The sequence below is a fragment of the Artibeus jamaicensis genome, unplaced genomic scaffold (genome assembly GCF_021234435.1).
Source record: "Artibeus jamaicensis isolate MK-2021 breed Jamaican fruit bat unplaced genomic scaffold, CSHL_Jam_final contig_65, whole genome shotgun sequence".
NCBI classification, from domain to species: Eukaryota; Metazoa; Chordata; class Mammalia; order Chiroptera; family Phyllostomidae; genus Artibeus; species Artibeus jamaicensis.
This window is the reverse complement of record NW_026521913.1, coordinates 455247-468388: the sequence shown is the minus strand read 5'-3', so window position 1 is coordinate 468388 and position 13142 is coordinate 455247. Positions and strand designations below refer to the sequence as shown.

Sequence of the window (13142 nt, the reverse complement as noted above, 5' to 3'; positions counted from 1 at the left end):
GCACTCTCCCTCAAGTTTTTGAAATACAAAATTGATGTTTTATAATTTTTATGAGTTTGCAAACACAGTTTCAAACTTCCCATCTTCTATGATCAGACTGTTATCTTTAATATCCTTAGAGCTGCCATCGCAAGAAACCTTTCCCAATTTAGAATTAAGTGCTCACTCACTTATACCTCATGTTTTTAATTTAGCACATACTGTTTTGGATTATTCTTAGTTAATATGATTTCCTTACTACATACAATATCCTTTGCAAGAGGGAGATGTTCTATTTATGTTTGTGATTTCAATACTACAATACCAGTTGCTTAAAAATATTTGTTAAACTGAATTAAAGATAGCTGACTCAACTTTAGTGCATATTCTGATGACATATATAGGTATATATTATTAGAATATATGAGTATATATTAGCATATTCTAACACTATGTATTTATTATCTCTATATAACAAATACTCCTCCTTAAAAACTCCAAAGGTGAAATGAAGGAAAACAAAGAGAAAATCCCAAATCAATGTGCCCACTATCCTTTTTTTCATACATCTTTGTTCTGTGCAGCATTTTCTCAAATACGAATCATAAAAAATAGTGACACCAGAGTTTGTACTGGCAAAAGCCCACAGTGATCAATTGGCAATTACGGAATTGCTAAAACATTATGTGAATGTCATTAGTTTTCTTCATAAAAATGGCCACTCTTGCCCTGGCTGGATGGCTCAGTTGGTTGGAGTTTCATCCCATACACCAAAAGGTTGTGGTTTTGATTCCCAGTCAGGGCCCATACCTAGATTGTGGGTTTGATTCCCTGTCAGGGTGAGGCAACCAATCACTCTTTCTTTCTCATATCGATGTTTCTCTTTCCCTCTCTCTCTCCCTTCCTCCCTCTCTAAAAATAGATAAAAACATACCCTTGGTTGTAGATGAAAAAAAGAAAAAGGCCACTCTTTTTCTTCTAGGCTTATGTTAAGCTTACACCTCTTATTTCCCTTGGAAGTGAGAAGGACCGTGTGACTGATTTTGGGCAATGGAATATGAGCTCATGTGTCATTTGTCACATCTACACAGAAGCTTTAGGAGCTAGTGTGCAATTTACCCCTTCCCTTCCTTGATGTGCTCACGAAACCAGTATCAAGATGGAGTAGCAGTTGAGCTTGATCAGCCTGAGTTCCTGAGGGATTATAAAACAGTGGATGTATAAAATGAGGGAGAAACTTTGATTTTGTTAAGCCACTGTGAGTTGAGTGTTGTTATTGGAAGAAAACTAGCATGTCCTCGGCAATACAATCATCCCTCTGAGGATGATTGTATTGAGGATGATTGATACCAAAATCCATGGATGTTCAAGTCCCTTATATAAAATGGTGTAGTACTCACATATAACTAATGTTTTGCATGTAGGTTACAGCAAGATATGCCTAAAAACAATTTCATTTGTGTGGATTCAGCATAGTGCTCTGCATGTGGCAAATTTAAGTTTTATAGTAAAGTCCCATTGAACTGACTTCCTGCTATTATTTTAGGAAACACTGATAGATGCTACTTTTCTTACTTTAGTCTTTGAGGTCTCTTGCTTATCTTTTGTGAAGTCATCTGAATCTTTCCCTTATGCCTGTGGTTTCACCATATCCTGCCATTGCTCTGTCTGTTGAGACCCCAGATAACTCTTCCCAGACCTTTGACTTGACTTTTACATGTTTTTGCAAGTCTTCACTCATACACCAGTGCCCTTTTTAAGAATCTGGAAGAATCTTATCTGCTTTTGGTAGTTGCTTTGACCCTAGAAGACCCTGGCTACTTAGCAGTTCAGAAGAAAGCAGATTAGAGAATGAGATGCTTGGGTGGTGACAGAAAATCAATATGTATCAGAGGGGACAGAGCAGTTCCCTGAGTTGGATACTGGCTGCTATCCAAAAAAATTATTAGGAAATATAAATGCATCTTTTACTTGAAGTCTCAAAATGAGAAACATTAGGAATAATATAGAGACACTTACCAAATACCACTGCTTTGTAAATAGAGGATCATTCATGTTGATGTCGATCTCATTGATATCTCTATACCCTCGCTTTTTTCGGTGGAATCCTTCTTGTTGCAAGGCCATCTTTACCTGGAATGACAATACTGACACATTACCTGAATATCCACCTGAACATCTCTCTTTTGAAATTTGTTTCTATGAATTCAAGTTCCATTTGTATATAAGATGTTTTTTTTTTCCTTAGCTGAAGCCAGGCTCCTCTCATGTACACTTTATGATTATTTTCTAAGAGCATTTACTTCTTGCAGTGAGCAAACAGGCTTGGTGATGGATCTAAGTGAGTTTCCTTAAAATAAGAATTAGATGAGGAAAAGCACTCTCAAGGAAGATAAGTGGCAGGGTCATTAAGTAAAATAAAACAAAGCAAGAGAACATTTCTCTGAAGAAAAAGAGAGTGATATGGATTCAGGGAGGAAAAAAGTGAAACCTTATGGATCATTTTTCTGGAAGGGTTCCCAGCCTTTCCATTTGTTAACAGTACTGTGCTATCATATTTGGGAATCCACCAAAACAAAACCAACCAACCAAAAAACCTGTATGGAAAGCCACTAAGTCCATAGCAAAGCTCTAGGAGGTAACTGAGGGATCTTTGAAACTGATGGATAGTGCTGCTGTCCTTGCAGTAACACTTCATTCTGGATAGTAAAATAGAACCCTAAGTCCATGGGTGGAAAGAAAACTTAGGAGCTGAATTAATTCAATCAGGCTCCTGGCAAAAGCTAGGCTATGTCTCAATCAGAAGACTTTCACTTGGGCAAAAATGAATTTATCATCCAATAGTTGTGGTCAGTCTCTGAAGTCTACAAACTCAGGGCTATGAAAATGTATAAAAAATGTGTGCTGAATACTTATTAATTTTTAAAATTATATGTTGCTGCCCAGTATCTATTTCTTCTTTTCCCAAATCTTCCCACTATATCTGGAGCATTACTTTGAGTCCACTGGGTTCTGTGTTAGTAGGAGTGAAATTTGAGTCACCTGCCTTGCTGTAAAGTAGGAATGTTGAACTAATTTTCACCAGGGGCCACATTAGCCTCGCGGTTGCCTTCAAAGGGACAAATGTAATTTTAGGATTGTATGAATGTAACTACTCCCTAACAGGTAAGTGAGAGCTCGGTGCAGTCGCTGGGTAGAAACAGGGTGCCAGGATGGATAAAACAAGGTGGAGGGCCTGATTTGGCTTTTGGGCCTTGTGTTTGCTACCTGTGCTATAAATAAACTGAAGGCTCCCTCTGCCTCAAAGGTGCCTCAATGAGTATTTCTCTTCTAGGATCTGAATCCTATAGGCCAAACCTGGGGATGTCTCAAGGCTAATCCTTCAGCCCCTCATAGATTGTGAGTTCCCTATACATTTCCAACAAATTCTCTTTTGCTTAAGTGATATAGAATCAATTCCTGTTGCTTGCAATCAAGAACTTTGATATGAGACTAGAGAATCCAAGTCAAGAGTTGTGATGGGTAGGAAAGAATGAAGAGATTACTGATGTGGCCAACACCCTTCCCTTCCCTTCCTACTTCCCTAGATGTGGAAGAACACAGTGGGAGGGTAGTTTCTCATTTATTGTTTACACACTCACATAGAAGACCTGGGGCTCATTTACCAGAAAAACTCTAAACTCTATGCAAAATGCAATACATGTAGAAAAGAAGTGGTAAGTGTGGCACTAGCTCTATGAGTTCTTTGGAGGTATTCCAGCAATGAACATTCACTGTGGCATGATTTAAAAAAAGTTACCCAAAGAAGTAGCAAAAGTACTTAAAATGGGATAAATGGATATTTTTTTTATAATAGGAAAGTCTGGATACAATTAGTGTCCACTTAATGGAGATGAATTATTATTTAAATATGCATATATGTACCTATATGAATGTGTGTGTGTATTTGTATTATGTGAATGTTATATATGTCTCTGAGAAGCAAATGCTAAGATTAGATTAAACATGCAAGGAGTTTATTAGGAGAAAAAAGGCAAAAAACTGTGTTGCAAGTCTGGCCCCATAAAAGAGAGAATATACAATGTTGGGCAAGTCTCCTTGACTGCCCCATAATTTAAAGAAGGTTTGGCAAGGCTGTTGGGGATCCAAGGTCAGTGATGAGAGGACCCCTGTGTGTTCCAGGGGTGGGCATGCTTCAGCACTTCTGCCAAGCTCAGTCACTGGCTGGAGCAGCTGTGGCCATCATGGCCTGTTGCCAACATGGTGATAGATTTCAGAGTGCAGCAGCTGTGGTCTCAGGTCAATTACTCTGTCTGGAGTCAGAGGTTTATGCAGCATATTCTCACAACTTCCACAGAATATATACATACATTTATATATGTGTCTCTCTGTGTGTGTATTCATTAGTGTAGAACATTTAAAATGTTCAAGTCAATGTAGTTTTCAATCTGGAAAGAACCAGATGCACCCCTCTTAAAATCTCCCTTTTCTTTATTGTGAAAGGAAATATAATAGTTCCCTCCTATCCACATTCCAATTTCCCCAGTGGATGCTTAAAACTGCAGATTGTACTATGTTTTTTCCTATATGCACATGCCTTTTCATTTTTTAAATAAAAGCTCATTACAGCTTCTCTTTGGCATGTCTGAATTACCAGCATCACTTGTGTTTGGGGGCAGGGAAAACAGGAGTTATTTGAACACAACTACAGTGATAACACCACAGTTGATCTGATAACTGAGAAGGCTAATGACTAAGGAGGGGGTAAGGGAGAGCATATATGGTGTTGAGATGCTGGACAAAGGGGTGATTCACATATTGGGCAGGTTGAAGCAGGATGGTATGAGATCTCAATAATCTACTCAGAAAAGAGCTCAATTTAAAACTTCTGAACTGAAGTATTGGATTGTCTTCAAATGAAACCAAGAAAACCAAGAAAATTATTGGCTTTAATATTTTTTAACTTTTTGATTGTTGTTCAAGTACAGTTGTCTTCATTTCCTCCCACCCAGCCATCACAACTTCCCACCTTTGATCCTACCCCACTTTGGTTTTGTCCATGTGTCCTTTATAGTTATTCCTGAAAACCCTTCCCTCTTTCCCCCCATTATACCCTTCTTCCTTCCCTCTGGTTACTCCCAGTTTGTTCTTAATTTCAATGTCTCTGGTTATATTTTGCTTGCTTGTTTGTTTTGTTGATTAGGTTCCACTTACAGGTGAGATCATGTGGCATTTGCCTTTCTTAAAATGGCTTTAACATTATAATTCAGAAGATAGCAAGATGGTGGAGTGAGTGGAAGACACACCGACCTCCTCCTAGAGCCAATCTGGAATTACAATTAAATTGTGGAGAAATTACCCAGAAGAAACAAATGAACAATAACGAGAAAGAAGGCTTATAATCTTGGACAGACAGAAGAACCAGCTTCTACACAACCTGTCTGGTAAGGAGTGCAGTGGAGACTTGAGGGGACTGTCTGGGCACCCACAGATGGCAGCACCAGAGGGATAATTAAGCAGCAGTCTTTATCCCCCTGAGAAGAATGGGGTCTAAACTGTAAGCTGGGGTCCTCAGCCTACAACACTAGAACCCCAAAAGTACACAGATGACAACCGGCTGTGAAAAGCAGCAGGGTTGCTCTCTGCCAGAGATGGATGGCTAGAGATGCAAAGAGCCATTTAAAGGGCCAGTGCACAAATTTTCATTTGCTGTCACTTACCTGGGCTTCCAGCAAAGGCAGGAGGAGAGTGGACTGGAGATGCCTGAGAAGAGGCTGGGGACAGAAGCTTTGGAGAGAGGGCTGAGAGAGTAGCCTCAGGAAGCCCAGTGTTGAGTCATCCCCCAAATGGAAGCAGCTGCCATTTTCAGGCAGACCACTTCCCTCCGAGTGGCAGCAGCCTGACAGCCTCACACCCAAGAGAAACTCTCCCCAGGCTCTGTGGTGCTTAAGCCTGACTCCTGAGTGCAGAGTGTCTAGACTAATAACTAAAGGAGACAGCCACAGATGTAGATCCCTTGCAAAAAGTGGGGGTATAGTGGACTAGAGATGCTTGAGGTGAGACTGGGGATGGAGGCTTGGGGAAGAGAACTGAGAGAGCAGCTGCTGGGATCCCAGTGCTGAGTTGTTACCCATACTGCAACAGCCATCCTGCTCAGGCAGACCACTCCCCTATGAGCAGGAGCAACCTGAGGGGAAACAATAGCCCCAACCCCAGGAGGAATTCTGCCCCACCCTATGGGTCTTAGCCTAACTGCTGAGTACAAAGTGACTAACAATTGAAGAAGACAACTACATATCTCTGAAGAAGACAACTATAGATCTCTGGCAGTCTCAGAGCAGGCTGCCTAAAGTCAGATGGGGTCAATGTTTGACACCACCAGAGGAGGATCCAGGAAGAAAAAAAAAAAACAGTAGAGGCTACCCAGACAAAATCCACTGTGGTCTTCTCCTTTATTAGTGATATCTTCTTTCCTATATAGCTTTTTAATAGTCATTTCTTGTCCAACAAGTTTGTACATATCAAGTCACCAGAATTTATACTATAGTTTACTTCTCTCCTTTCTTATAATAGTCTTAATCTCTTTACACTCTTATTAATACTGGTTCATTTGACATTGATACTGAGATTGTGAGGGGGGGAGATATTTTTGAAGGTGTGAATTTATTCCCTGGGTTTGGTGGTTTTCTTCTGGCAGCATATGCAAAACGGAATACAAGACATGGCGGGCAGAGTGACACTCAGTCAACCAGCTGGAGGGAAGGACCCACCAAAGAATGACACAACAATCAAAACCCAATTACATCCAGAGAGCTAACATAAATGACATCTCAAGAGCAGCAAATTCAGGAGGTCAGGGGACTGTGCCATTGAATCTCACAGGTCTCCTACCATAGAAGTGCACACCACAAACTCAGGGAGTCAGAACAGATCAATTTAAGAAGCAGAAGCTAACAAGAAGAGTCTCACAAACAATGGGTAGACAAACAAACAAACCCCAAATGAAAGGAAGAAGCCTCAGAAAGAATGTAAATGAAATAGAGGCAAGTCAACTACCAGATAGTGAGTTTAAAGCAATGGTTATAGGGAAGCTCAATGAGATCACAGAGAATTAACAAAAATTATAGGGAACCATGATGAACTCACTGCAAACTATATCAATATGAAAAAGGAAATAGAAACTATCAAAAAGAGACAAGAGGAAATGAAGTATACAATTTCTGAATTGAGGAACACAATAGAAGGAATCAAAAACAGGCTAGGTAAAGTAGGAGATCGAATCAGTGAGCTGGAGGACAAGGTAGAAAAAAAATCCCAGAAAGAGCAGAAAAGGAAAAAAGACTCAGAAAGAACAAAGAGGTGTTAAGAGAACTGCAGGACAACATGAAACATAATACTATCCATATAATAGGGATACCAGAAGGAGAAGAAGAAGAGGAAGGGATAGAAAACCTGTCTGAAAAGTAATATGGAAAACTTCTGTAATTTGATGAGAGACAAAGTCACACAAATCCAGGAAGCACAGAGGCTCCTCATAAAGAGGAACCCAAAGAAGCCCACTCCAAGACACATCATAATTAAAGTGACAAAATTCCAAGACAAAAAGAGAATCTTAAAGGCAGCAAGAGAGAAACAGAAAGCAACATATAAGGAAGTCCTGAGAAGGCTAACAGCTGACTTCCCAATGGAAACACTACAAACCAGAGGGGAATGGCAAGAAATATTCCAAATAATGAAAAACAAAGGCCTGCGACCAAGACTACTTTACTTAGAAAGGCTCTCAATTAAAATGGAAGGTGAAATAAGAAGCTTTCCAGAAAAAGGAAGGCTGAAAGAATACACCTCCACCAAAACTAGCACTGCAAAATATGCTAAAGAAATTGCTGTGAGAAAAGGAAGACAAAGAATGAGAGAGAGAGGAACACAGGTATGAAGGAAGTAAAATGGCAATGAATAAATACATGTCAATAATAACCTTAAGTGTAAAATGGTTTAAATGCTCCAATCAAAAGACATAGAGTAGCTGAATGGATAAGAAAACATGATCCACTTCCGCCAAGATGGAGGTGTAGGTGGAACCACCTTGCTTCCATGCACAACCAAATCTAAGAACAACTATTTTTAACAACAAAAAACACAACCAAGCCACACAGAAAATTGACAATACGGAGTCCAAAGACAACGAAATGCTCAGCTAAACCGGTAAGAGGAGCGAAGACAGCAGTGGAGCAGATTGGCAAAAAAAATCCCCGACTGGGTGGTGCACAAGCAGCCGAAAGAGCAGATTGTGGGCTAGCTACGGGAGCACACAGGGAAGAGGCGCGCTGGCTGTCTGCGGTTGGTCACGTATCTGCGTGCAGATAAACCAGTGAAGAGGGGAGCAGGCGCGGGGCAGCAGGCTCGCACAATTCCAATCGGATAAACAGGCCCGGGCGAATGGTGGGACTGGACTGACTGGGCTAGCGGAGAGGACCACCATTGCTCCCTCTCTGGCCATGCCCCCACACACAGCATCACAAACCAGCGACCTGGGTGGCCCCGTCCTGGTAAACAACTAAGGCTTCACTCCGCTTACTTAACAGCACAAATAGACCAAAAATGGCTCAAGAACAACTCAGAGCCCCAGAGCCGATCAATCTAAGCAATGAAGAAATAGCTAAACTTTCAGATGCACAGTTCAAAACACTGGTTATCAAGATCCTCACAGAACTGATTGATTTTAGTCACAAATTAGAGACACATATGGAAGCTAAACTAATTGAAATGAATGGTAATACAAAGGAAACCAATAGTAATGAAAAGGAGATTGGGACTCAAATCAATGGAGTGGATCAGAAGGAAGAAAAAAATGATCAAACAGAAAAGAATGAAGAAACAAGAATTCAAAAAAATGAGGAGAAGCTTAGGAACCTCCAGGACATCTTTAAACATTCCAACATCCGAATTATAGGGGTACCAGAAGGGGAAGAAGAACAGTCACGAGTGGAAACCTTATTTGAACAAATAATAAAGGAGAACTTCCCCAATCTGGCAAAGGAAATAGACTTCCAGGAAATCCAGGAAGCTCAGAGAGTCCCAAAGAAGTTGGACCCAAGAAGGAACACACCAAGGCACATCATCATTACATTAGCCAAGATTAAAATGAAGGAGAGAATCCTAGAAGCAGCAAGAGATAAGGGGACAGTCACCTACAAAGGAGTCCCCATCAGACTGTCAGCAGATTTCTCAAAAGAGACCTTACAGGCAAGAAGGGGCTGGAAAGAGGTATTCTAAGTCATGAAAACCAAAGACCTACAACCAACATTGCTCTATCCAGCAAAGTTTTCATTTAGAATGGAAGGACAGATAAAGTGCTTCTCAGATAAGACCAAATTCAAGGAGTTCATCATCACCAAGCCCTTATTATATGAAATGTTAAAGGGACTTATCTAAGAAAAAGAAGATAAAAAAGATGAACAGTGAAAGGACAGCAAACTTACAGTTAGTAACAACCACACCTAAAACAAAAGCAAACTAAGAGGACAGCTAGATCAGGAGCGGGACCATAGAAATGGAGATCACATGGAGGGTTAGCAACAGGGGAGTGGGAGGAGGAGAAGGTACAGAAAATAAGTAGCATAGACAGTAGATAGAAAATAGATAGGGGGGAGGGTAAGAATAGCATGGGAAATATAGAATCTAAAGAACTTGAGACACGTGTTCATGAACTAAAGGGGGAAATGTTGGGGGAGGGGTATGCAGGATGGAGGGGAATGGAAGGATGAATAGAACAAATGTAATGGCATAATCAATTAAAAAGTTAAAAAAAAACATGATCCACACACATGCTGCCTATGAGAGACCCACCTCAGAACAAAAGACTTATACAGACTGAAAATGAAGGATCAGAAAAAATATTCCAAGCCAATGGACAGGAAGAAAAGCTGGGGTAGCAATACTCATATTGGACAAAATAGACTTCAAAATGAGGGCCATAAAAAGAGACCCAGAAATACACTTTATAATACTCAAGGGAAGAATCCAACAAAATACATAAACATTATAAATATATGTTCACAAAGACAGGAACACCCAAGTACATAAGGATAATCTTGGAGAACTTCAAGAAAGATATTTACAGAAAAACAATTACAGTAGGGGATTTTATCACCCCATGGTAAAAAAATGGGTAAATCTTTGAAACAAAATATCAACAAGGATATTGCAGCATTGAACAATGTCCTAGATCAAATGGACTTAACTGAACATATATATCCTTTTATCTCAAAGAAGCAAAATATATATTATTTTCAAATGCACATGGAACATTTTCAAAGATAGACCACAGGATAGGACACAAAACAAGCCTTAAGAACTTCAACAAAATTGAAATCATATCGAGCATTTTACCCAACCACAAGGGACTGAAACCAGAAACCAACCTCAAGGAAAAAAACTCAAAGACACTCAAATTCATGGAGATTGAATAGCATGCTATTAAACAATGAACAGGTTAAGAATGAGGTCAAAGAAGAAATAAAAAAGTTTCTGGAAACAAATGAAAATGAACTCACAACCATTCAAAACTTATGGGACACAGTGAAGGCAGTCCTGAGAGGGAAGTTCATAGTGATACAGGCCTACCTAGAAAAGAGAAACATTTCAAATAAAAAACCTAACCCTTCATCTTCAAGAACTGGAGGAACAACAACAAAGACATCCCAGAGGGGGTAGAAGGAAGGGGATAATGAAGGTAAGAGCAAAATAAAATGACATAGAGACTAAAAGAACAATTCTAAGGATCAATAAATACAGGAGCTGGTTCTTTGAAAAGATAAACAAAATTGACAAGCCTTTAATACTGCATACTCATCAGGGAAAAAAGAGAAGACTCAAATAAACACAATCAGAAATAAAAAAGGAGAGATTACAACTGATACCCCAGAAATACAAAGGATTGAAAGAAAGTACTATGAATAACTATATGCCAAGAAATTTGAAAACCTAGGTGAAATGAACAAATTTCTAGAAAAATATAATCTTCCAAAACTGAATGAAGAAGCAAAAAGCCTGAACAGACCAATAACAGCTGACAAAATTAAAGCAGTAATAAAAATACTCTTGGCACAAAAAAAGCCCTGTATAAGATGGTTTCACAGAAGAATTGTACAAAGCATTTAAGGAAGAGCTAACCCATATCCTTCACAGATTATTCCAAAAAATCCAAAATGATAGAAGACACCCAAACTCTTTTTATGAAGTCAGCATCATTCTAATCCCAAATCCAGATAAAAACACAACAATGAAAGAAAATTACAGGCCAATATCATTGATGAACATAAAAACTAAAATCCTCAAAAAGTATTGGCAAACTGCATCCAGCATTATATTAAAAAGATCATATACTATGATCAAGCGGGATTCATCCCAGAGATGCCAGGATGGTTCGATATTCTCAAATCAATAAACATAATACATCACATAAACAAAAGAGAAAAATCACATGATCATATCAATAGATGCAGAAAAATCATTTCATAAGGTACAGTACCCATTTATAACAACACTCAGCAACCTGGGGATAGAGGGAGCATTACTCAACATGACAAAGACCATATATGAGAGACCTACAGCCAGCATCATATTGAATGGGCAAAAACTGAAAGCTTTTCCACTAAGATCAGTAACAAGACAAGGATGTCTGCTTTCACCACTTCTGTTCAATATAGTACTTGAAGTTCTAGCCACAGTGATCAGGCAAGAAAAAAAGTAAAAAGTATTCAAACTGGAAAGGAGGATGCAAAAATGTCATTGTTTGCCATGACATGACAGAATACATAGAAAATTCTATAGACTCCACCAAAAAATTACTTGATCTAATAAGTGAATTTGGCAAAACTGTGAGATACAAAGTAATTATGCAGAAATCAAAGGCATTTGTGCACAGCAACAATGAAATATCAGAAACAGAAATCAGGAAAAAAATCCCAGTTGATATAGCAAAAAGAAAAACAAACTCCTTAAGAATAAACCTAACCAAGGAGGTGAAAGACCTGTACTCAGAAAACTGTACAACACTGAAGAAAGAAATTAAGGTAGGCACAAGCAAATGGAAGCATGTGCCATGTACATGGATTGGAAGAATTAACATAATCAAAATGTCCATACAACCCAAAGCAATTTATAGATTCAATGCCTATTAAAGTGCCACTGACATTTTACAGATACAGAACAAACATTAAAAAAATTTATATGGAACCACAAGTGACCCCAAATAGCTGCAGCAATTTTGAGAAAGAAAAATGAATGAAATAGAAGGAATCACAGTACTTGGTATTAAACTATATTACAAGGCCACTGTAATCAAAACAGCCTGGTAGTGGCATAAGAACAGATGCATAGACCAGTGGAACAGGATAAAGAGCCCACAAATAAACCCAGGTCTCTATAGTCAATTAATATTAGACAAAGTGGGCAGAAGCATAAAATGGAGCAAAAATATTCTCTTCAACAAATGGTGTTGGGAGATCTGGACAGCTATGTGCAAAAAAAGGAACTTAACCACCAACTTATACCATACACAAAACTAAATTCAGGGTGGAAAAAAGACTGAAATATAAGTCATGACACCATAAGAGTCCTAGGGGAGAACATAAAAAAACCTCAAATATTTCCATGCAGCAATATTTTCAGCAATATTTTCCTTTATGTCTCTAGAGCAAGGGACATAAAGGAAAAAATAAACAAATGGTATACTTCAATGGCTAAAACATCAACAAAATGAAGAGAACCAACCATATGCAAAAACACATTTGCCAATGATACCTTGTACAAGGCTTTGGTCTTCAGAATATATAAAGAACTCACATGACTCCACTTCAATAAGACAAACAACTCAATTAAAAAATGGGCAAAGGACTTGAATATATACTTCTCCAAGGAGGCCCAGGGACATATGAAAGGATGGTCAGCATTACTAGCCATCAGAGAGATGCCAGTTAAAACCACAATGAGATACCACTTCACACTGGTTAGAATGGCCATCATAAACAAATTAACAAACAAGTGCTGTAGAGGATGTGGAGAAAAGGGAACTCTACAGAACTGTTGGTAGGAATGCAGACTATTATTGAAAAATAGTATGGCATTTCCTCAGAAAACTAAAAATGGAACTGTCTTTTGAT

The 13142-nt window shown here is 38.9% G+C and overlaps 1 protein-coding gene across 1 annotated transcript in view; it reads right to left on the bottom strand.

Moving 5' to 3' along the window:
* PCSK2 (proprotein convertase subtilisin/kexin type 2) overlaps positions 1–13142 on the bottom strand; it is a 371029-nt gene that overhangs the window by 151653 nt on the left and 206234 nt on the right. The window contains exon 3 of the mRNA XM_053670931.1: positions 1999–2112. Coding sequence (XP_053526906.1) covers positions 1999–2112 — 114 coding nt within the window. The remainder of the gene's footprint in view (positions 1–1998; positions 2113–13142) is intronic.